The sequence below is a fragment of the Pyrgilauda ruficollis genome, unplaced genomic scaffold (genome assembly GCF_017590135.1).
Source record: "Pyrgilauda ruficollis isolate IOZ18807 unplaced genomic scaffold, ASM1759013v1 scaffold15, whole genome shotgun sequence".
In the NCBI taxonomy this organism is placed as follows: domain Eukaryota; kingdom Metazoa; phylum Chordata; class Aves; order Passeriformes; family Passeridae; genus Pyrgilauda; species Pyrgilauda ruficollis.
Window position 1 is genome coordinate 4150712 of NW_024513654.1, and position 25160 is coordinate 4175871.

General features: G+C 45.1%; 2 protein-coding genes across 5 annotated transcripts in view; both read right to left on the reverse strand.

Annotated features, from left to right (window-relative positions):
* Positions 1–16728, reverse strand: part of HTRA1 (HtrA serine peptidase 1) — a 33550-nt gene extending 16822 nt beyond the window's left edge. Inside the window, 4 exon segments of the mRNA XM_041461132.1 lie at positions 1244–1448; positions 1812–1911; positions 15802–16290; positions 16293–16728. Coding sequence (XP_041317066.1) covers positions 1244–1448; positions 1812–1911; positions 15802–16290; positions 16293–16728 — 1230 coding nt within the window.
* A 4958-nt stretch (positions 16729–21686) lies between these two features.
* Positions 21687–25160, reverse strand: part of PLEKHA1 (pleckstrin homology domain containing A1) — a 31164-nt gene continuing 27690 nt past the window's right edge. For all 4 annotated transcript variants that reach the window (XM_041461321.1, XM_041461320.1, XM_041461324.1 and 1 more), the window contains one exon: positions 21687–24231. In XM_041461321.1, coding sequence (XP_041317255.1) covers positions 23902–24231 — 330 coding nt within the window. In that variant the 3' untranslated portion in view covers positions 21687–23901. The remainder of the gene's footprint in view (positions 24232–25160) is intronic.

Here is a 25160-nt window from a genome sequence, read left to right on the forward strand (position 1 = left end):
CTCTGAGTTCTGCTTCCTGCTGCTCCAAGGCCTCTCCTTCTCACCCTGTCTGCTCTCTCCTCCACGTTGTATTTCCAATTTTAAAGCACTTCTCCAGCTGCCCTTCAACCCCTGCCCCATCCTAATGCCGCCAGGGCTCATGCTGTGGACATTTCCCTTTGTTTCTTACTGCTTTTTCTTACTTTAAGATAAAAAACGAGAAAACAAGCGATGCCATGAAAACAGAGAAAAAAAACAACATGGCAGAAACATTATTGGTACCATTAATTTTTCTGTCTGGTTGCTGTTCAGAAGCTTTTAAAAAACAAAAAGATTTGAAGTTTAAAGGTGGTAAGGGAGCAGCAGGAGCACTCCATACCTCGGGTCATCCAAGAGCTCTGCCTTAGGCGCCTGGCTTAGTCATGAACTCTGGCACAAACACTTCTGACCTCGCTGGGGAATAGCTCTGAACTAAAACAACGCTGCAAGATCTACACATTTCTGAGTCATGCGTTTCAAATGAAGCATTCCTGCCCGTTAAACTTGGAGGTCATCGACTGACAGACCAAAGGAGGGGAGCCAGCGTGAGCAGCACCCCAAGCAGCCGCGTCCAGCTCACTGCAGCTCCATTACACAGCATTTCCACACAATATCCTTCCTGCTACGTGTGCAGAACCTCCTGACAGCTTTTCTGCTGTGGCAGGAGGCACAGTAACGCTGACAGAGGAACATTTGATATGGAGGGACATCACAGATGGGAAGCTGCTCAGAAAACCCTTGCAGTGTGAGAACATCTTTCCAAGCTGGCTTTGATTTCCATGCTCAAGACGCTCCCTAAGGTATTTTCCACTTTAGCATCTACATCAGCGAGGGACAAATGTATCCTCTAAAAGCCATTTGTGATTTCAGTGTAGCCACTTGAGACAGAGTAGCACAAGAAAAACACCCCCATTTCTTCTCTGAGACAGAGTTATGCCAGATAAAGTATGTGCAAACCAGCCAGCAAACTGGGGTGTTGTTTTTTATTTTGAGGATGCCTAAAAAAGTGCTATGTAAGACTTTCACTACACCGAGAGGTGACAAAATTACCACTGCCACCCACAAACTTGGCTTCTAAAAACATGTATCCGCCTAGTGCATATATTCTCAACAACCCAGCCCAACAAACAACTTGTTTTTCCTTCAAACCTGAAAATCAGCAACAGTTTTTGGAAAGGAGTACGCTCAATTAGAGGAACAAAATGTGTCTTGTTTAACAACTCACCTGAGAATCTATTTTAATTAGTGCAATGTCTGATTTTTCATCAACATCTTTAATTTTGGCTTCGTAAGTCTCCCCGTTCTTCAGCTCCACCTTCACCCTGTTCTTGTTGGTGACCACGTGGGCGTTGGTGACTATCAGCCCATCCTCAGAGACAATGAACCCCGAGCCACTGGCAACAGGAACTTCCCTCTTGGAAAAAGGAAGTCTAAAAGACAAGGGAAAAAAAAAACTTTTATTGCCGCAAAAAAGCTGAAAGGTCACAAATCATTCCAAATTACACACAGCCAAAAGGAGTTTGGTGAGTTCTTAATGTTTTAAGGTATCTCTTGTTACTCTCATTAAGAAGATAAAGCACATCCATTACTTTAGCTAATTATTTTTCCCTGACTCTTAAATTATTCTTAATTCTTAAGCATGACAAATATTTATTATCTCAAAACCTCTTTGCTATTTCATACCATCAATCAACATGTCTGCCACACTGGCAGCTGTTTTCAAGAATTAAATTAAAAATTTTTAAAAAAACAAACAAAAAACAAAAAAACCCAAGACTGGGCATCTTGTTTACTTGCGAAATAATTCAATGTGAACCACAGCAGGAGCGATCTTCTCCACCACATCTGCAATAAAGTTGTATTTGTGCCTCAGGCTGTTCGGATGTTCTTGGCCTGAAATAGAAACAGAGGACGTGTCATGAGTTCTTCAAGTGACTGCAGGAGGGTCATTGCAAAACACCTGAATTAAAAAAAGCTCTGAGTGGGTATCTTTCCCTTCCTTAAAAGTCATCTGCAGCATGACCCTCGGCCCTGGATTTCCTCCCTGCTTCTCTGCACAGAGGTGGAGTGCTTTATCCTCAGGGAAAGTGACCCAGGAAAGCTCCTGGTGGGCAGTGCACCCCACTGGGCCGTGGGGCAGCGTGGGCTCGTCCCGCTGTGGTGCCCAGGGATGGGGCACAGGAGGAGCACAGGGTTTATTCCCTGCCTGCACCACCCACTCTCCCTCTGTCAGAGGCATTTTGTACTCAGATGCCTCCATCACTGCCCTCCTTTTCTGGATGGTCTACTTAGCCTGCATGGTCTTCCCAGATTAAACAAACCAGCTCTGTTCCTCTGCCAAAATACGCCTTCTTGGAGGGTTCTGAAGTCTCAGGCTGCTGCTTTTGAAAAATGCCGAGGACACAGAGGTCCTGACCCCAGAGCGAGCCCTCAGCAGCTGCTGAGAAAGTTTAACTTGGGTACAAAGTTGGGCTTCCTTTCCCACCAGTGTCCCCACACAGCCTGGCCCAGCAGCCCCTGCCTGGCACCTGGATGTGGAAGAACCTTCCACACACTCACTCAGCCCCACTCCAGGCATCCTTCCCACCCGTGCCCCCTGAGGTCCATCAGCTGCACCCAGGGGTGGATCCCCCCCTGCTTTGGAGCCACTGAGCCACCCCCAGGGCCATGGAATACATGTGACAACACCATGGGACCACAAAGCTCTGCATGCCTGGGCAGTGCTGCAATAGAAGCTCATGGGCACTGAGCATTCAGCAGGGGCCAGTGGGGTTTTCAAAAGCCACTGGATACTCAACTCCCATTGTGGCCAACAGAAAACCTGTCTGCACCAAGAGAAGTTTGAAAATTTCTGGGAAAAACTCACAATTCTGTCACAGCTTCTCCTTCTCAAGCCGTTCAGGGGCAAAGCATTGCTTTTTAAAACTGGGAGCAGCTATGCAAATTGGGTTATTTTGTATTCCTCCAGAGGAGAGAAACACCTTTGTTTTCATTTCAGTTTTATCTGGTGCATCCATCTCCTGTTATACAGGCACAAGCCAAGCCTGTAACAGACTTTCAGAGGAGTATTAATGGGTTGTGCTGCTCCCATCCATCTTTGCCATTTGGCTTCTAAATCCATGCAGAGATTAAAGCAATAAGCAGCTTGTGGATGCTGTAAGTGCCTTTGACGGTGTAAGAGGACGATTTATTTGCAGAATCATAGCAGGACTATCCCATAAAACCATCCCAATACCAAAACCCCAAATGCCCTTTGCTATTGGAAAAACCAGAGAGGAAAACCATGCAAATCTTTAAGTACACACTGGAGGCAATAATGATTTGGGAACAAGATGCCCCTGGCTTTTAACACTAACCAGACACTGCTTTGGGTGAACACGTGCCAGGTGACTTCCCAATGCCAACAGCACACACTGTCCCTCAGGAGAGCGCTGCATGCTCCACCCTAACACCATCTGTCACTCAAGAACGGGTTTTTTTCTTATTTATACCCTGTGAGACATCCCAGGGGCTTTTAAAGGCAGCCAGTCACAAGCAGCAGCCGCAGCAGTAACCACAAAATCCGCTGTGCTGTTTCAGAAATGTTTATCTGCTTTAGGGAGCAGCAACATCGACCAGGAAACTTTTCTCCTCACCTCAGTTTTTTTTAAGAGTATTCAGTGCTTTCTGGTTTACACATGAGCTGTTGCCCTTGGGCTTTCACCCCACAGAGGCATAAGGGCTTGCTATTGAGAAATATCAATTTACCAAACGAGTTATATTCCCTACTAGAAATATTCCATATCAAACGAGTCATGTCATTGCTGTAAAGCTGACAATTATAACAAGGAGAGTTTTGGGAGACTGCTGCAATAAGAAACGCAGTTTGGAATTATTCACTTGCATTAAATAGGTTCTTGGACAGATTATCAGTTGGGATTAAGGTGGTGCTGGGCTAAAACTCCACAGGGCACTGCTGCAGCCATGGATATGCTTTTTGATCAGTGCTTATAAAATGATTTCATCTCAGCTGCAATGCTGTAGACATCCAAAGGTCACATCCTGCCCTTGGGAAAAAAAAAAAACCTCCACGGATGAGGGAACTACAGAGGCAAAGCACAGCTTTTTTTCATGCATTCAATCTTTTTTGCTTTTAGCTATTGAAGAAGAAAAAAGGATGCCCAGGCTGTACATGGTGAGACTGCTAATACCTCACCTCAGAGCTGCCTTCCCTTGGAACTGGAGCCTACAAAAGCCAGGATTTCAGAGGCAACAGTATTTTGTCCATGATCCACCCCCTCATGCAGTCCCAAACTAAACTGCAGAACAAAAAAAAAAAAAAAGTTCAGAATTTCCTACTTTTGAAAAAGTTAGATAATAAATACTAATTCATGGCATACTGACCCAAAAAGCTCCCAGCAGCTGGCCACTCCTGCCTATTGCTTATGTATTAGGAATTCCTGCATTGTGTAACACAGTTTTGCAACTGCTCTTGAACCGCTGCCCATTTAAATGGAAAACATACCTTTTAAAGCAAAAAAACAACAGTCAAAGCACTGATTTGATGGATTCATCCATGCATGTTAAATGTTAAAATTCCTGTAAACTGGTCTTTATCATCAACATGAAATCTCAAGGCTGTAGTAAAAGTATTGATGTAACTGAAAATTCTTTTATCACTGAAATAAAGAATATTGGAGGGCAAAAAAAAAAAAAAGCTGATTTCTCTTTGGGATTACTGAGCTGCACAGATCTTTGCTATAAGAAACCACCTCTGTGTGAAATGTTATCTAACATTTGAACCTAGGCACAAAGGACCACGTGGAAGTTTAAATGGCCATAAAAACACCAACATTACAAATTTAATATGGGCAGGTGCTCATTCCTCAACCACCACAGGGCAGTTTCCAGCCACTGCAGAAGACAGCAGTGAAACTGAGAACTTCACCAGGTATACTTTCCTCTTCTCTCTGACACATCTATTTTCCAGCTGTACCAATAGCTCAGGGCCTTTTAGTAACAAAGATATGTTTTTGGTTTTGGTTTGGGGGGATTTTTTTTTTTTTTTGTGGGGGTGGTGTTGTTTTGGTTTGCTTCTAAATCGTTGAAAGCTGGGCTTGAATAAAGCTCTAGTTCCTAAATACCTTCAGGCTCTGATGTTCAAATCTTCCCAGACTGCTCCTCTTTCTATTTATATGCTGTGATTATTGTGTTTTGTAATGTTTTCATTGAACTATTGCACAATGCCCTAAATGCCCACGAGCACGGCTAAGAAACCTTTATTAATTACATTATAAAGATGATTGCAGGTTATAGCATGAAAAATTCCCAAGGCAACTAATTCTTCAAGGACTTCAAAGGTGTGCTGGCTGCCAGCCCTGAAATGAGAAGGCAAATCTCTGCCAACTGGCATTAACAGGGCTAATAATCAGTAAACAGACTGCTAGGAGAGCAAGACAGAGTACCAAGCCATGAAAAAAAGCACACCCAGCTGTAAACAACTGAAGTAATTTGGTTTCATAAAGAGGAGCCAAAAAGCAAATTAAGATCTGGGTTCTGGTTAGGTCATTACTCAAAGTGGCATCGATGCAATGATGCTCACAGCTCACACATGCTGCTTTTGGTGGTTATTTTGAGCTGAACTGAAGAGATGCTTTTGGAGATAGAAATCTCACCAAAGTAACCTCTCCCCTTCTGCTGGGAGAGCTGCCTGCTGCTCTGGAAGGGCTGCTCTTGGCACACAGAAGAGAGCAGGTCCCCCAACAAAGCTTTGGGCACATCTCAGTCAGACGTGGGGCTTTTCCCCACCCAGTTTTCACCCCTTTTCAAAAAGGGGGTTCAACTCTCCTTCCCACTGACTGAAGGGAGGAGCAAAGTAATTATCCCATTTAATGGGACTTTTTGTCTTGGACATGGTGAAAGGGGGAAAAGGCACATCCCAGCAGCTCTCTGTGCCACCCTCACTGAAGAGCTGCAGCTTCTGGGGTAACTAAGGATGTTAAACTACCCAGGCTGCTGGAAATAGGTGAGATGATTTCCTCCTGCACTCAGCCACTTGTTTAGACACACACAAGGGTTTGAAAGCATGGCTTGGGCTTGGGATTCTCTGCAGAACGAAACCAAAAGAGCTGCAGCACTCACGAAACCTCTGGGCTGCCAGAACCGGTGACTACTGACACAAACCACAAACCAAGTTTTGCTTGGAGAACTTCCACCCTCCCAAATAAAACTCCAGCCGCTGGTGTTTGTACAAACTTCCATTCATGCCATAAAATCCTCTGAACCTCTGACTATGGAGACAAAAAAACTCCAGCAAAGGTGCTCAGCTCACTGCAAACAGGGGGATCAGCAAGCCCTGCTGGAGAGAGACAAGGAAAAAGTGTGGGAATCTGCTGGCACACTTTCTTTTTTTAAATTACAGAAAGCTGCAAGCCTAAATATTCCACTTCCTATTCAAGGATAAGTTGTGTAATTCACCAAAAAAAGGGTATTACGCAATGAAAACACTAAGAAAATAAGGAACAACACTCTACGTGTCACAGGCAATTTGCTCAAGAGCAACTCTTAGGTCATTGGAGTGAATTTTGAGAGGTCTAAACCACAGCACCTTGTTAATACAGATCCTATTGCATCAGTTATTTTTCCCCCTGTATAATCCACGCAGAAACTCAAGACACCTCACAGATTTCTGGGAGGAAAGTCTGCATTACTGTGACGTCCCTAAAAGCAAAAATACTTTCATAGCCCTAAATAATGGTAGAATAAAATGCTTGAAATCTCTCCAAACAGTAAACTGCACAAATCTGGTCTTCACTTAAAATATTTCCTGCAGCAAGAACCACTGCAAGATTAAAGTGAGGATTTTAAGTGAAATTGCTATTTGGCATGAATGCACACGTGCAAAGGGAAACTGAATCCATTTTCATCACCATAATATTTAGATGATCAATTCCTTCTTGGCAGTCTTCAACAAGGACTTTGTATTTTCCCTGCTAATCCAAAAGCAGAAACTCATTCATTTTAATCAGTGATTTTAAACAAACCCCAAAGATCTGCCAAGCTAAACAAAACAGGGAATCTACAAAAAGTTCATAGAACAGAACAGCTCCCAAATTAATGGTAACACAGGACAGATTTCAGACCAGTGTGTGGTCGCTCATAGAACAAAAGCACGTTTGAGTAACAGAGGTGAAAAACTTTCACGTTTTAATTGATATTCTACTCATTCACTACTGGTCACAGATTAATGCTTGCCCTGAGAAGAGCTTGGAAGGGAAAGGTATTGAGAATCCAGTTGCAGGAATAAGTAAAAGCAGATGTTGGCAACACAAGAATGTTACAAGAATACCTGATGTCCCATCCCTGGAAGTGTCCAAGGCCAGGTTGAACAGGACTTGGAGCACCCTGGGTCAGTGACATGCCATCAAGAGTTCTTGTGTATTTATAAAGCAACAACAAAAAGTATTTGAAGATAATGAAATTGCAAAGCAAAACCTTCAGAGAACTTTGCTCCAACCTCTTTAGTTCAGCTTCTTTCTTAGTGGGAATCAGACCTCTTTGGCATCCAGTACCAAGTTTGTTCAGGATGTTCTTGCCACTGAAAATGGTCGGTGGGCAAACTCCTTATGTAACATGCCCACAGCTTTCTTCTAGGAAGTTCCTATATAATTTCAGATTTACACTTTCATTTTTAGCCAGACAGGAACTTTTCCTACCACTTATCTACAAGGCAGAGTAAGTGGGAAGTTAACCAGATACAGAACACCTTTGTTACAGCTCAGCTGCTGAATTACTGCAGATCACAGGACTGGAAGGTTCTGCAGAGAAGGAAGGAATGCCCTGGATGTGTGCATCTTGGTCCAGGCTGTGTTACTCAGTCTCCATGCAACTTGTAAAAAGCAATTTGTGCTTTACTGTCTTAGATTTAGCTCTAAAATGGGCATAACCCTATTTTATCTGATTGGAACAATCTCAGCCCTTAGCAACCCTTGCAGAACCTCACAGGGAGAAAATATGTATATAAAAACTCTCAGGAATGCCAGAAATTCCTTTATAAACCAAGTGCACTGGCTTGAGTGCAAAACAGACTCACAGTTACAGCAGCAAGGAACAAAAACCATCAGACTTTTGAGCTGATGAGGCTCAAGAGCAACTGGGTGTCAGGCAGGAATCCAGAGAGGAGCGACAGCTCCATCTAAAACAACAGGAAACTGCAATTCCTTCTGTAAACAGCAGCGGTGAGGTGGGAGGAAACCCAGCTTGGGCATAAACAGACAGCCCTGGGAAAGGAAAGGAAAGGAAAGGAAAGGAAAGGAAAAGAAAGGAAAGGAAAGGAAAGGAAAGGAAAGGAAAGGAAAGGAAAGGGTGCAGCCCTGGGGGCAGGAACGTTCCTGCAGCAGCATTGCCATATTCTTACAGTGCTGAGGGGGGCTTGGCCAGGATGACAAATTTTTTGGGAGCCAGAAGCCCTGTGACAAAGGCACAGAGCGCTGGTGGCCGTGCCAGCAGTGCCCTGCACAGGCAGCAGGAGCAGCAGGAGCAGGAAGATGCTCAGACACACGGAACAAAGGTGAAGAACAATTCAGGGCAAGGGCAAAGAGTGCTGAGCTAGAAAATATCATTAAAAAACATTCCAGCAGCACTGTCTGAGCTGGAAGCACTAAGAAATATAAGTCAGGTAGTTATGGAAAAGAGTCTGCCTTATTTCCTGCAGACAGAGGAACAGAATATTTCAGCCAACAGGTTAAAGCAGACATTTCTCTTCTCTGCAGAAGGCTGAAAATACAACAGATGAGTCAGGAATAATTTCTCCTCTTCTTTTTTTTCAGCCCTGCTCAGTTTGTGTCCCTTCCAAGTTGGGTCATCACCCTGCTTTACCTCCCAGCTCCAACTCACTGCAGGCAGAGAACCAGCAAAACAACCTCAAAACTCCCAAAAATTAAGTACCAAGGACGTGGTAATTCCTGTATCCCACATGCAACCAGCAGCTGCCTCCTGAGAGAGAGAGCTCTTGAGAGCTCTGATCTTGAGAGCTCCTCCTGAAATTAAAAACCCATTAAGATCTCATTTTAAGTATGTGAGAAACTTTCACACTGCATCTTCAGAAGAAATCCCTGCTTGAGAGAGACTTAGCTCCAATTTCCAGGAACCCTGGTATGAGGACACCAGGGAATAAAAACAAGTTCTTGTTTTCATGCTTCTTAAACTTCTCTCTGGCCTAAAAAAAAACCTCTTAAGGGGAAAGCCTATAAAAAAGCTTCCTAAGATGCTGCTTTTCTGCAGCTGGAGAAGGCATTGATTTCACCACTTCTCTGTGGCAGGACTTAGAAGTGACATGGAGCTGACACAAATAAGGGTCAAATCTATAGGAAAAAATAGATAGAAACCCCTCAGAACAGTAACAAAACAGACATCACTCCTACTCTGGGGTGTTGTAATTGTGCAACACATGAACCCAGCATAATTACATTGCAAAGCCTCAATAGCCTGAAAAATCTGTCAGCCTTTGGCAGTGTTTTCTACATCTGTCTCAAGAATCACTCCAAGACCACCCAGATTTGTGTTAATGTGGACATCAGAAATCACTGAGTGGCTGGGAATTGAACGTGGAGAGATGTGGATGTTCCTGGAGAGCTGCAGTAAGGGGGTGGCACTGCCACTGGCGAGGCAGCCACTGTCACACAGCCCTGCTGCTCCTTAGTCCCTCATGAAAGGTTTAGAGGACAGCAGCTCTCAATTTCACTCTCAAATATGTATTTTCCGAAGACATTTAGAGTCCTAATTATTATATTCACTGCTCCCCTATCAACAGCAGTTATTGATGTTCTTATCCCCACACCTGTCCTGCTTTATTTTATGGATCATCTGAGTATTTTTCATATTTACAAGTGGCTTCTGCTTGCAAACTTTCAGTGTGTGAATACAAAAAAAAACCCCAAGGTAAAGCCAAGCTTTACCTTCATAGATTGAGGTCTACACAGAGATAGAGAAAGGGCAGACACTCCAAACAGTGCCTGTGCTGTCCTGGAAAAAGGAGTGAATCATCCCTCTACCACCACAAACGTTGAAGCATGAGATTCCTGGGGGGGTTGTGTTTATTTTGGGGGTGGGATGCTGGGAGGGGAGAGACTTGTTTGGGTTTCTCTTCCTTCCTAGTGCTTGGGCCACCCACTCCTTCCCTCCTCCAAGGGGACTCTGCGGATGCAGATCGACAGATCATCGATGCTGCTAGCAGGGCAAAGCCAAAGCTGCAGCCTGAAAGTTTGAGAAATAGAGTAATGGAAAAGAAAAGTAATGGAAAACGGAGCAGCAATGCTGGCAAGGTGCAGAAAACTGAGCAGGGACTCGTGAAAGCTCAGTTTGCTCTCAGCTCTGCTGCTGGCTGACCTTGAGCAAAGCTCTTTATCTTTCCCTGCCCTAGATTCACTATCTGTGACATGGGGCAATGACAGCGGCCTCTGGAAAAATATTGAGAGCTCTTCCTCATGTTACCCTCTGCTACAGAAAATATTTCAAATTTTAGGCCACTGGGTAACTTCTGTGCATGGCTACCAGTTTTACTAAGCATTATTTTATCCATCTGCTGTCTGGCAAGAAAAATCCCAGTGCTACCAGAAAGATCTGAAGCACCACAGCTCTGTCTCACTGGGATTTCTAGCAGCAGGTCTGCAAAAGGGGATGCAGGAATTATTCACTGCACATCCCTCTCCCATGTCTCACCAAAAAAAGGCTTTACAACAGCGAGGAGATGGAAAGGCTGAGAAACCCTGATGGGGAAAAAGTGACAGAGACAAGAATGAGGTTTGGTTAACCAATACCACAGAGTTTTAATAGCACTGCTTGCAGTGACAGGGCCAGGTACCAGCCTGGTGCCAGCCTGCAGGAAAGGCAGAGGAAAATGCATCTGCTCACACATGAAACACATATTTGCTTTGTTTTTCCACTTTTTTCCTCCAGAAACAAGCTCCTGGCAGAGGACTTGTAGCAAATTGCATAACACAGCTGACCTCCAACCTTGTGCTTCCCCTTATCAGTGCACCAGGGTGCCTGATATTAACCCAGAAATTCAAGAGCTGCTCTGCATAATTCACCTCCAGTACTAAAATGTGGTAGCAAAACATTAAACTTTAAAATAACTGCTCCCTGTGTCCTGTCTCACAAGCTTAAGATATCATAACTCTCCTGTTACCTACAGATATAAGGTCAACATCCATTAGTAAAAGATCAATTATTTTATAGCCCTTTGATATAAGGGAGTGGAGGCTTATTTTTCAGTTATATTCTTCTCTTTGAAGCAGGACAACCAATATGGGAATCACAATGACCTGAATTCAGAAGGGAAAATAAAGTCTTTTATTTTACATCCTGAACACAGACTCCAAAATAATGTCAGGTATTCACTTGGGCCCGGTGACAAAGGCAGTGGGACTCAGTGCCAAGTCCAGCCAGGGATCCTAGAGGCCCCAGCAGCTCCTGGCAGTGAGGAATGGCTGTATTTACAATACAAGTTCCACAGTACCCCAGTTTCTATTTCTGACGTTGCTTTCTTTCACTCCAAGCACACGTAAATTCACATTTGAAAAATATTTTCCAGCTTCTCCTATTTCTTGGACGGCAGAGCCCGAGAGCTGCTCAGGATCTGCTGCCTCCCTCACATCCTAACAACACTCCTGCTGCTTACTCATGGCCTCAAGTATTCCTGCCCAGTCCACAGGTACCTTTAAATTTCAAAGCCCAGAAGATGAAAGGATTGAATCTTTCCTGGTTCCAAATCTGTATTTACAGACTTGACTGTTTGAAGTTTGGAGACTGCAAAATTACTGCCTGCTCCTCGGGAAGGAAATCTAGATGTGGAGAGGAGGAAAGGTGAGCTGCTTCTGACAAACCACTTCTTACAGTTGCCTCCTCTCCGAGCTGAATACTTGGCTTTGGAAAAGCTTTTTAATCCCACACTTGGGAATTGGTTCTCTTCTGGAAAGATGTTGCTATTTATTTCCATTGCCTTCAGCTGCCTCTTCATTTCCTCCCTCCCTTCTCCTGCTGCTGCTGCAAAATAGACTTGAGGAAAAGTTGGAAAAGAATGATCTTCAGACCACCCAAACAGCAGCTGAGGGAGGAGATGACATTTAGCAGCACTGGAATGCTCATTTGTGCACTCAGACCCTAAAAACCTGCTGCTCCTGGGTCGTTTTTAATAGACTTGGCACGTGCCAAGTAACCTGCCAAAGTCTCCCAACACTTCTTCAGCACACAAATAACAATAATAAAACCACCACCGTGTGCCTGTTATTATCTTCGGGGAAGCAGCTGAGAGCCTTGTTCATAACAACAGTATCAACTTCCCTCTTGATAAATCTCTGGCCGAGTTCCCAACCTTCACAGCAGATTTCCCAGCTGAGTTTCTCTCCCTGCCCTGGTTGTTCCTCCCTGCCAGGCTCAGCACTGCCAGCCCATCCCACTGCCAGGCACAGGAATGCAGGCAGGTCCCTCTGCTGCCCATCCTCACTCTCAGGCTGCTCTGGAAGGACTCAGTTAATGACAAATGGGTTATTGACCACAGAGGTTCTTTTCTCCTGCCAGGTAATGACACTGAGACCCTTGGATGCAGTTGTGCCTGGTGCATTTCAAAACACAAAGTCAACCACTTTGCAAGAAACTGATTTTTTTTTTTTTTTTGCTTCCACCTTGCTGTCTGTAGAACTGTGAAATCAGATGATGGAGTAGCAAAGCCTGTATCTCAGTGACACACAGCTTTCTAGACTGAAAACCCCTCACCTCTGCCTTCTCCCCAGGCAGTCCAGCTGTAATATCCTGCTCAATCCAAGCCATAAGAGCTCCCATCAAACCCCAGATGTGACATCATGGTGTGAGCATGCCTGGGACCGTAGTGAGAGCCACCTGTGGCAGATGCCAGCAAGCTGAGGACTGCTGAGCTCACTGAGATACCACATTAGACATGGCAAACCTAATAAAAATACGAAAACATAGAAAACCAGCTCAAAACCAGGCAGAAAATAGTTAGAAATGGAGAGCAACCACAAGGAATGCTCTCCTTCCTTGGGTTGATGAGGAAAGGACAAATCCAGGTTAGTTTACATTTTACAGTGTGAGGAGCACAACGTGGAGACAAGGGCACAGTGTCCCAAAATGCCTGCCAACACTTGTGGGAAAAACGAGGAAGGGAATAAAGCCTGGTTTAAGTCGTGTGCTGAGCCCTCTTCCCTTGGTCAGCAGGAGGGATTTAAGGCCACCAAAAACATATTTGCAGAAGAAAAAGAAAACATCCTCCCAGCAGGCTGAACCTCACCACTGAACACCGAGGTCTCGTGGCAGCGACCTCGCTCCTGGGTGTGGGATGCTCCCACACAGCCACAGCTCCTGCCCAGGGGACATTCACCTCTCTCTGTGCCTCTGCATTTTGTGTCAGCACACAGAGAGCTGCAGCAGGCCTGAGCACCCTCTGGCAGCTCTGATGGAAAGGGATTTCTTTAGCGGCAGCTGCAGCTCAGGAGCCCTGCCCGGGCTGGGGGACAGCAGGAGGGGTGGCACTGCTCCTGCTGCCACAGCACAGCTGGACACTGCTGGGACGGGCTGGGGTCTTTTAAGGCTCATTTTGCACAGGGAATCATCCTCCTTCTGCACACAGACCCACAGCAACCTGCTCCTGCCTCTACTGCATCCTCTGAAACACTGCTGGTATTAGAAGAGATTCCCTGGAATCACTGATGGACAAAAACCAGCACTGGGAGTGAACTGTAGGAAATGAAATTTGAAAATGACAGAAAGTTTTGCTGTATGTTTTAAGAAATATACACACCATTGTACTTTACCAGCTACTGAAATAGTGTGAAGTTTAAAAACAACAATAAAAAGTGCCTTCCAAACCCTTTCTCTGTGTTCCCATTCCTTTGTTTCCCAAGGCTGTTGCGTTGTATCGACCAAATTATTAATGTGGGTGTGTTACTATGAAAAAAATGGCTAGAGATAACTCAATCTTTAGGTAGAAAAAGCACTCCTGATGATGAACTCAAAATAAAATTAAAAATTAATTACTTTAAGGGGCCAAATATTAGGCAATGCTTTTTCAAAACATCGATTCAAGCACTTTACAGCCTACGCTCCATCCCGTTTTATTTCAGGTTCTGTACATATGAAAAAAAAAGCTTTGCTGGTAGCAATGTTTGCTCTCATCCAGAAATAAACATGTGCTACTGGTTGGCTTCTCCAGCACTTTCTTTTTGTTCCAGAGGTGCAACAGGGCAAAATGATTGTCTGGAATTGCTCCTGATGGATCTACAACAGCAGAGCTCTCCCAGACAGGGACTCTGTGCAGCCCGTGCATTTTCTGTACCCCCCAGCAGAGGCACGTATTGCTCCCAGCTCAAACACAGCTCCAATTCTGCAAACGTTCAGCAGAAAAGGCTGAGAAAACAATATTGGTTTCATGAATCGAGAATAAAAATCACAAGGCATTGTCTTACACTGGGCATCAGGAAGCTGTGGGGTGAAAAGTTTGATTGTCTCCAGTGACAGCAAATGGCAGCAACGTGCCATGGAGCACAACACAGCTCTGACACCGAGGGGACAACCAGGGCTACAAAAATTTGATTGTGTTCACACCATAGCTGTGAGCTGGATCTGTAGGCTGAACACACAGCCACTATACATCAGACTGTTTTTCTGCTGGGGAGATGATGGCCAAGTGTAGAAAAAGATGTGTTTTAAAAGAAAGGAAGTCCAGAAATGACACAACTTAGACCAAAAGAATTAATCCTCACTAAAACAGCGCCGACTTACTAAAAAGTGACTACCGCTCCAGAAATAAAGTCTTAATTCATGCTAATTTTTACACGTTATCCCCTAATGGTGCAGAACGGCTTGGAAGGGATACAGAGCCTCGGCTTACGGGGTTTAATCCAGCCCGTATTAGGGGCTGCATCTTGTGACGATCATCCCCTGCTTATCCCAGCACGGCTTTGCTCCTCTCTGTGTCACCTCCTGCACACACCGCTCCTGCCACACCAAACGCTCCTCCGGGCTGCTCAGCCGCCGTTTCGTAACCCGGCAATGCCCCTTCACACCGTTTACAGATGATTTGCATCCGTCCTGCACTCTGAGTACTCGCATTACATTCGGCCCGACTACGCTGACAGCTAAAGAATGCAGGAGAAACGCCACGCATTGTTACTTATCGGCGTCCATCTCCATCCTCAAAAAACCTCAACAAAAACAAACACAAAGTTCTAAGCTGAGTTTAACACGCTGTTAACAGGCTTCTCCCTTTCCAGCAAGTCTTTTATTAATCAGAGCACATCCGCTAAACCGGGCCAAGGCAGGTAGCAGCCTGCTCTGCGCACCCCTTTGCTCCATCACATCTGAACGGCTCCTGCATTCCTGGCTTTATTCCCCGGGGCATTTCGCTGTGACAAAGCGCCGGGACGGGAGCGCGCTCGAGTTCTTTCTCCAAACTTTGCTGGAGCCGCATCGCCGGCCCCGGCTCCGCAGCCGCACCCGCTTCTGAGGGTTTGCACCAGTTTCCCCCAGTTTCGAGCCGGGTATCACCCCTCTGGTGGGGGTGGGAGACAAGTTTAAATCGGATACAGTGTTTTTCACCCCCCTGCCGCTGCCAAACCTCATTCCTGCTCCGGTTTCTCGCCGAGCCGGAGGAGCGGCCGGCTTGAGCCGCGGCCAAGCCCCGTCTCCGGCTCCTCCCGGGGAACCGCATCCCGACCCGGCATGAGGATGCTGGGGCCGAACCTCCGCGTTTCCCCCCGCACCCCGGGCCATCCCCCCGCGCATCCTCACCCTGCCCGCAGGCTCCGCGCTGGATGGCGATGATGGGCGGCTGCCGGAGGCGCTCTGCGCGGCGGCTGGCGGCCCGCAGCTGGCAGTGACTGGCGTAGGTGACCGCATCGCTGCCGCACACGGGCTCGCTGCTGGTGCACTGGCAGCGCCCCGCGGCCGCCCGCTTGCGCACGGTGGCCGAGGCGGGGACGGCTCCGGGCGGCAGCACACACTGCAGCCCCTCTCCGCAGGGCGGCCCCGCGCCCCCGCACGCCTCGCCCTCCTCCGCACCGCACACGCGGCAGCAGCCGCAGGCGTCCAGCACCGGCCCGCCGGGACACGCCGCGGGCAGCGCCGGGCAGCGCGACCGATCGCAGCGCTCGGGGCAGGCGGCCGGCGGAGCGGCCAGCAGCGAGGGCAGCGCGGAGGGCAGCAGGGCCGCCAGCAGCAGCGTCCAGCCCCGCAGCGGCATCGCGGCGGCTCCGCGGCGGCGAGCGCGGTGAGCGCGCCGGGGCCGGGCGGCCGCTTTAAGGGAGAGGCGGCGGGGCGGGGCGGGACCGCGGGCACGGCCCCCCCCGGGCTGGGACACCCCCACACCGCCCCCTCGGGACAGCGACAGCCCCTCGGGATAGCGATACCTCCCGGGATAGTGACACGCCCCGGGATAGCGACACCCCCCGGGACAGCGACAGCCCCTCGGGATAGCGACACCCCCCGGGACAGCGACACCCCCTCGGGATAGCGACACCCCCTCGGGATAGCGACAGCCCCCGGTACAGCGACAGCCCCTCGGGACAGCGACAGCCCCTCGGGATAGCGACACGCCCCGGGATAGCGACAGCCCCCGGGACAGCGACACCCCCCGGGATAGCGATACCTCCCGGGATAGCGACACCCCCTCGGGATAGCGACACGACCCGGGACAGCGACAGCCTCCGGGACAGCCATACCCACCCCCCCGCCACAGGTCCGCGGAGAAACTCGGCGGTGAAAGCACCGAAATCGCGACCGGCGATTAAGATAGGGGGAAAGGCTGATGAGGCGCTCCTGCGAACAGGAGGAGGGGGATGTGAACGCTTCCCCGGCTCTGGAATTACGGGAAAGCAACCCAGAGGAAGCGCCGATAAAGCTTCCAGCTGATAAGGGGATGGGGGGAGCGCGGGGCCGGTGCCGTGGTGGAAGGAGTGAAGGGATACATCCATTCTATGTAAATGTACGCAAATATCTGGCAATTTATATCGACTCCCCGCCGGGAATGGCCGGTATTCCAGAGATCCCCTGCTCGGGAGGCGCTGGCCGGGGGATGGGAGGAAGGATGCTCCCGAGCCTTCTGCTCGGCCCCGCGCTTCCCCCGGCACGCTCAGGCCGCAGGGCGAGGTGGATACCAGCAATTAGCAAAAGGTTAATCAACCGGAATAATAATAGGGGGGGGGGCAAAAAAAGGAAAAAGGAGTTTTCCACCATCTCGGGCAGGCTAATCCCATTTATCCGGCAGCTGGGCACCGGCCAGAGCCCATGGACAGCGGCCTCTGCCATCTGCTCTTCGGGCACATCCAAGGTGCCCTCCGAGGGACAGGGCATCCCTGCCAAAGCTGAGAGGGAACGCTTTAACCGAGCTGGAAACTAAGCAAAGCCTTTTTTTTTTTTATTTTTTTTTTTATTATTATTATTACAAGCCGATTAAACTTTTGAACTGACTCCCAATCTATAATTATTTCAGTGTACCTTTATCAGGCGCCGATAACCAAGCAGCTAATGAAATTTACAACTCATTAGGCAAGAGGAAATGCTGTTAACTGTTAGATGAGCTGCGACCAAGGAGTTGAACTTGTCAGCAACTACAATAATGCAAAATAATTCAAAATATTTTCTCCCAGGAAAAGTTTAACAACGAGCCATTTGAGCGTCCCGAGCACCAGAATTCCAATTGTTCCAGGGAACACCATAAAAACTTACCAAACTGTGTGCAAAACTTACTAAACTGTTGGTTAGTACTTGAAGCTTGGAAACCAAGTATATTCCAGTGTTCCCAGTTAAAGTTACAGTGTGAACTCTTTATATCTGCAGTTTTCCAATGACTTCTGTGCTCTGCAAAAGAGATTTCGGGAGAATCACCCGATTTCAGAAGCGACCCAAGCAGAAAAATTGAACAATTTACAGAAAATTGTTTTAATATTAAAATCATTTGTACTAACAAGTCCAAGAAAAAGCTCGAAAATATTTACAAGTTAAAAATATTTTAAATGTTTGCATATCCTTATACATACATATACCCCCCGGTATATATGGGGGATATATATATATCTCCATGTATGTATATATGGATAGATATAATGGCAAAATGTTCCCAAGTAATTAATTATCCACTGCTTATCGACTGCTTTTAATAGGCTTTGTGGCTTTATAAGCTTGGGGGGTTTTTTGTTTTGTTTAGGCTTTGCCCCTTTTTAAATAAAGATAAGTCTTTAAGGAAAGGTGATGAGCTTTTAGCAAGAAAGAAACAAACAACAACCCCCACCAAACAAAAAAAAACCCAAAAAAAACCCAAAAAAACCCAACCAAACCCATTAAAAAGAAACAAACAGCAACCCCCACCAAACAAAAAAAAACTCAAAAAAACAAAAAACCCAACCAAACCCATTAAAAAAAAAAAAAAATTCAAAACACATCCAAAAAAAAACCCAAAAAAACCCCCCCAACCCCATAAAAAAAAAAAAAAATTCAAACCACATCCAAAAAGAACCCCAAACACAGAAACGGGTTCGGTCAGATAACTTACTGCCCGGAGCCACTGGAGCCTTATCTCCACAGGCAGGAAAAAACTACCCGCAGTGGGAAAGCTCCAGGTTCTGTCATCCTCTCTCCATGGATGGTTGTGTCTCTTTTTATCTTCACCTTTGATAGTGGTTGTAGAGAACAAAGGTGTACGGTTGTTTTTTTAACATGTCAGCCAGCACTATCAGCTCCAGACTCTTTTTGGTAAGAATGTAAATCTTCTATTGAGTATTAAAAATATAATATTTTATTATGCTAATTTTATAGTCGTCATGTTAGTACATAAAATCTGAATATAAACGTCTTGCTTTCCAGAATAACCGAGCTAAGGCTTTGGGGAGGTTAATAAATTAGCTCACTGAAAAACAGATTTGTTAATTGTCTATCTGATCTGTGCAGAAGTGCCTTAGACCTGAGATGGGCTGCAATTATTATTTCTCCTCCACCTGTCACAGAACAGTTCCCCAAGCCAGCAGACATTAACCACCAGAAAAGCCAAAAAAAAAAAAAAAAAAAAAAAAAAAAAAAAAAAAAAAGACTGAAAAAAACCATTCCAGAGTCTCAGAGGTAAAATATCTCATATATATCTCATACATGAATAATTTAATATGAAAAAAATCTCACATATGAATAATTTTCACACGGAACTGGGTGATAGGAGGCTCCACCTAGAGATCACACAGTAGAAATTCCCCTAGAGGTATGGAAGTGTGGGCACAGCCGCCAGGGATCCAGGGATGCTGTGCCAGCCTGCCCAGCAATGAGACCCTCGGAGCACCTGGGCACACACGGAAAGGGAGGAGAAAGGAAAGGATGAAAAAGGGGCACACTTGGGCAGAGAAAAAAGGGTAAAGTCTGAGTCTTGAAGGGTCCCGGCCAGAAAAGAAGATGAAAGAGGTTTGGGAAGTTTGGAATGCTGATAGTCTGAGCAAACTCCAACATCTTGGATTTTGCAGAAAGCTTTTCCAGCTTTGTTCTGTTTGCTTCGTTATTATAATTTTGATTCATGCTTTAATGGCTTCCTCTCAGATTTTTTGGGGGAAAAGTGTAACAACCCTACTCCCACCTCCCAAAAGCCCAGGACTTCTCCACTTTAACATAACAAGAGAAATCTTACAAAAACTGAAAGGAAAAAACCCAAACCTTTATAAAAACTACATTCATTGCTACATACAGAAAAAAAAAATGCCACTGCCTTGAAAGAGAATGGCTTCAAACCAGGGAATTTAAAACTCCACGTTCTTTTCCTGATACAATCTAGCCCTGGTGCTTGACAAGCATTAACTGCTGGCATAATTTACAAACGAAACGAACCATCGGGGTGTCTTTTGTAAAGGCTGACACGAAGCCAAGCGACCTGCCCCAAGAAACAATTGCTAATCTGCTCCCAGCGTGTCTTTGTGGTCAGGTGGCATTTCCTTCCTGGCGGAGGGCAGAGCTACCAGCAGGAGCGCACGTAGGACACTGCAGGCTGTAGAACAACCCTGAAACTTTGTCGTTTACAGAAAAATACCCACTGCCCCGCCAAATGCCACCCCTCTGAAGGGTCACAGTGCACAGCCAGGTGGGGACAGTGGAATCTGGGTAATTGGGGCCAGGCTGGATTTCAGGAGAGCATCTCTGAGAGATGCCATCCGTGTAAAGAGAGAAAAATCCATGTTACGTTTCCTTCCCCTGGGATGTTTTTTTTTATCAGTACCCTTTGAGAGCAGAGGTGACTCAGGTGTGCCTGGCTGCCATCAGAACACAGAGTGGTTTAAATTCCTGCAAGATGCGTTCACTGTGCATCCTGATAGGCAAAATTCCCCTCGTTTGAAATGCAAATCCCAAATTACAGTGTCAAAAGTGACACTTTGAAGGGCAGCGTTCAACAGCTGCTAGGCCATTAGTAGTGCCTTCACAAATGAGCACCAGTTTCTTTTCCTCAGAGGTTGCACCGAAAATCTCAAGTGAAAAATCCAGGCAGACACAAGTCCCAGGGCAGGATTCAGGTGTCAGTTCTCCAGAGAGCTGCCTTCAGTATTTCACTGTTTCACTTCACCTCAGAAGGGCTGCAGCAGCTCACTGGCTTGGAGCATCAAATAATTTGTAGGCTGTTCTAGAAAGTTCAGATGACTATTAAGACATTAAATGAAACTGTTAAAAGGTAGAATTACACATAGCACAGAGGGCTTCACTGCTTTAGTTTCAACTTATAGACTGAAATTCCCTATCCAGTATTTCCCTTCTTTCATTTCTTCCCTCTCTCTCACATGTATTTAAAATGGAATTGTTAAAAAGACAGTAATGTTTCTGTTCCACACCTTCAGAGTGTACATATTAGGTGCACTCTGTAATTTCTCCATCCATTATAATACTTACTACAAAACCGAAAAAAAAATTAGCCTAAAAAAAGAGCAAAAATAAAAACAACAGCAGCAAAAAAACCCAACCTGGAACAGTCCAGTGACTTAACAATCACAGTCTCTAGATCAGTTTTTAAGTAGGAAATACACTTTAAAAGCAAATTAGTACTAGACTTGACTGATTTTTAAAGCTAGAGTGTGACCCCTAGGTGGTGCTGACATCCTGATATTCCACGAAGTTCAGGAATATTCCACTTTTTTAAACTGTATCCAAACACATCACCCCTCAGCAGCTGCCCCCGGGAATGTGCACTGCAGTCAGCAGCTCCATTTTCTGTAAGTATTTTATTTTAACACAGTGAGTTTAAGCCTGTGGCCATACAGAATAATTTCATTTCCTCTTCAGCGAAGGGGCAGAGTGCACAGCCAGGTGGTGGCAGTGGAATCTGGGTAGCTGTGGCCAGTCTGGGTTTCAGGAAAGCATCTCTGAGAGAGAACCCTCCTGATCCACCCGTGTAAAGACAGAAAAATCCATGTTACAATGTGGTTATGTCAACATCCCTTGCCTAACATGTAAAACTTCCACAGAAGAAACTGAGATTAGCACAAAAAAAATCAGCTCAGTCTGTTCAATTTCATTCTTAGGCTACACAACCTGATGAGATTTGAAGAATTAAGAGATGCTATGGCTGGATAAAGGAGAATCTGATCTCTTACCTGCTGAAAAATAATATATTGCTCTGATCAAATACTTGTCATGGTGCAAAGAAACTCAACCAGATGTTATTTTAAGTTACCCAAACTGATTTATTGACAATTTAAATGTGACATATTTACAGCACTGTTTCTAAAATAATTTAACAATTTTCATAGATTTATAAAAGTACTGATAAATAGGAGACCCTGACAGTGACCAACCACAAATATTTCCCTATGCTACTGAACTACAACAGTAGTTCATTTTTTTTTTCGTTTTTCTCTTTTTCCCTCTTTTTTTAAAGTCCCATAATGGAGCTGCTTTACCTCCACCCATTGTGTAAAATTGCCAATACCAAAATACAATAAAATGACCATGCAGTGTGAAAGCTGTACCAGAGCAAGTGATTTCAGATGTTAGACTACAGTAAAAATATTACAATGCAAAGTGTCTTCCACACAGAATGTACTTGTGAAAAAAATAAGCTTTTAAAGAGCTAATGGTTTATTTTTATAGAAATTAAAACCTACAATACTAGTACAGACATTTACAGTAATTTCCAATTTGTGCTAGTTTTCACATATATCTAAAGTCAAACAAAACCAGTAATTTACAGACACCACTGCCTTAAGACAGTGGTTAGTTAGCTTATGGATAAAAAAAAAAAAAAAAAACCAAAACCAAAAGAAGGTGCTGATATAATTTAAGGTTTTGAAATCATTATATTCCATTCTTATATGATACCAATTACTCTGTCCTGGGATCAACAAATTGCTGTGGTAAAGCCATCCACATCTCTCAAGCAGGAAGTCAGTTTGGAAGTTGGAGAGAAGATGGACTTGCCTGATATGTATCTTAGGTTCCAGCAGACCAAGTCTCACAAAGCTGGACAATCAGGATCACAGTAAGCAGCAGCATGAAATATTTGTGGGGTTGGGATTAAAGCAAATGGTTTTTTTTCCAAAAATGATGAAGAGTACACACCACCTAATCCAATACTTGAAATGTAAAGGTTCTCCTCGCTGGCATCACTGATGCCCCATAACACAATGTACACAAACAACAAATACTCACTTTTTAAGAACACATATTGCACAGCAGTGGGTGCAACACCAGAACACTGGTACCCCTGGCATAAATCTTGTTTTAAAGAGCTGTTTCAAGCTATGCTATCCAGAGCAACTCCAAGCCAACACTCAAATCCAGTAAGAATGGTCTGTGTACATCACTAACCCAAAAGTGTTTCAACAATGTGAGAGAAAACACAGGCACTTCAGATTCTTAGTGCACCAAAAGTTATAGGCCACGATTGCAGGACTAGGAACAGTTCAGTACCAATAACAACACAACTAAAGGAGCTCTTCCATTGATCAATACAGAAACAAGAACTGCTCACAAAGCGCTGGGAAGGAAATCATTCTCAAAACAGTAACCAAACAATACATTTAAACATTTAAGAAAACGTAATTGCTGCAAAGCCTAATGTAACACAACATAAACTCTACTTGGTTAAAAAGATCTAAAGTGTCCAAATTCCAAAGTCCAAATTCTCTTCTCCCCCCCTCCAAAACACCAATACATGCAGTCCATGAAAATCCAAATGTGCAAAAGGTTATAACCCACCTTTAGGAGTGCATCAAAAATAGGCTGACTATTCAAAATATTATTTTAGTGGAAATTTTACAGCACCATAACTAGAATTCCAAGGGAGTTCAGAATTCTTGTTCTGATAACTAATCAGTTGACACTGTTGATCTTAAAGAACAGAAGAAACGTTTTGTGCATTTCCTGGTATCTGAAAGTCACGGAGAGAAAAAATTCTCATATATACCTAAAATCTTACTGTAGTTTAAGATTAAATTAAATCATCACATTTGTTGGCAACAAGTTCTCCAAAATAGAGCATTAGTTGCAAATTTAGTAAACCTGCCAGATTAGGAATTAGAAGTTGCTGGTACCTTGCTTACTTGCAGAAGTATTTTTTTTATTTGTTTAATGCGTTTTGGGTTGGTTTTTTTTTCCTAAGCTGTGCAGTTTGGCCCCTCCCTAGTAAGTGATTTACTATCAGGCTTTGAGAAAATGCCTAAGGTCCATCTCTGACCCTCAGCTGAAAGGCAACACACAAACACATTATATATACCCATGTGTGCACAGAACACACACACACATATATATAACAGCAGTGCTCCGGTTTGTAGTTTTTTGTTTTTTTGTTCTCATTTCCTGGAATTTTCTTTGGTTCAAAGTCCCAGCAAGGAAATTAAAGGACCGAACAAATGGATCATTCTCCAAACGCTTCCATCCCTACACATCACTAACTGGAAGGCTTGCATCATCCAGATCCACAAGGCCAGGATCCTGTTCCTGAGTGCCATTTTTGCTCCGGGGTTCCCAAGGGCCCCGTTCAGTCACTTTGGAAGTTGATTCTCTTGGAGCGACAGCCTGGATCTTGTAGCTCCTTGGCCTGGCCTTGGTAAAAGACTCGTGAAATCCTCGCTTCTCCAAGGCAGGGGGTTTGGGGTGAGGGGCTGGGGCCAGAGGGCTGCCGTGAGGGGCTGTGGAATGTGAGCAGGCTGCGGCTGCGCCGGCAGGACGGACAGCATGGCCGGGTTCGGAAGAAGGCTCGGGATGCTCCTGGAAAAAGAAGGGAATGCGTCAAATGAAGTGGCTGACGTCACGTTGGAAAGACGCAGTTTCAGATTTCACACTCACAAAAAAACCCAAAAAATAAAAATATCGAGACAGAAAATACACAAAGCGAAGCATCAGCCACGGCAGCAGGAGGCAGGTGCTTTGTGAGGCACTGCTTTACTGAGTGCGAGCTCACAGCAGCGTGTGACAGCAACATCAGCTGCTGCATTCTAGGAAATTCAATTCTTAAATCAAGCACAGCAGCTCTGTAGACTTTAGTCCAGCAATTTAGGCTCCTCATTTTACTGAGATGTTAAATAACCTCTCAAAGATGCACACTTTAAAGGCCATTGAAAGTCACATCTTTCCAAAAGAAAAATGTATTCAGACCTATTCATATAAATCAAGCACTCATATCCTGGATCCTGAAGCAATGCACATTTTACTGTTCCCTGTTCTTGGAGCACCAAATCTTCCCAATTTCTCACAAGGACCAAACAAAAATTTTAAGGTATCAAGGCTATCTAAAAATTTTCAAAGTTAATGACCTAGAAAAGAAACTGATACTTAAGCTACTCCTTCCATGCAAGTTATTGTTTTGTGTTTATTATCATTATTCTGCTGGCCTTTACATAACTATCAAAATATCTTCCACCATTTACTTACTGACAAAAACAAGTCCCCAGACTACCCAGGAATGATTTAGTTGTCTGAAGAACAGGCATGGAATGCCATTTGGATGTCCTGGGATAGCCTGACCTCCTGAACAGGAACAAGAAGTTCCTTGGGCTCTGCACTGCATCCATCAGTTCTGTCAGGATGTCTCAAATCCCTGAGCAGTGCTGGGTTTGAAATGCTCTGATCCAAATGCTGTGTAATGTTGCAGTGAACTGTGTGTGCATTAGGAGCTGCAGCTGCTGCCAGGTCTGCCA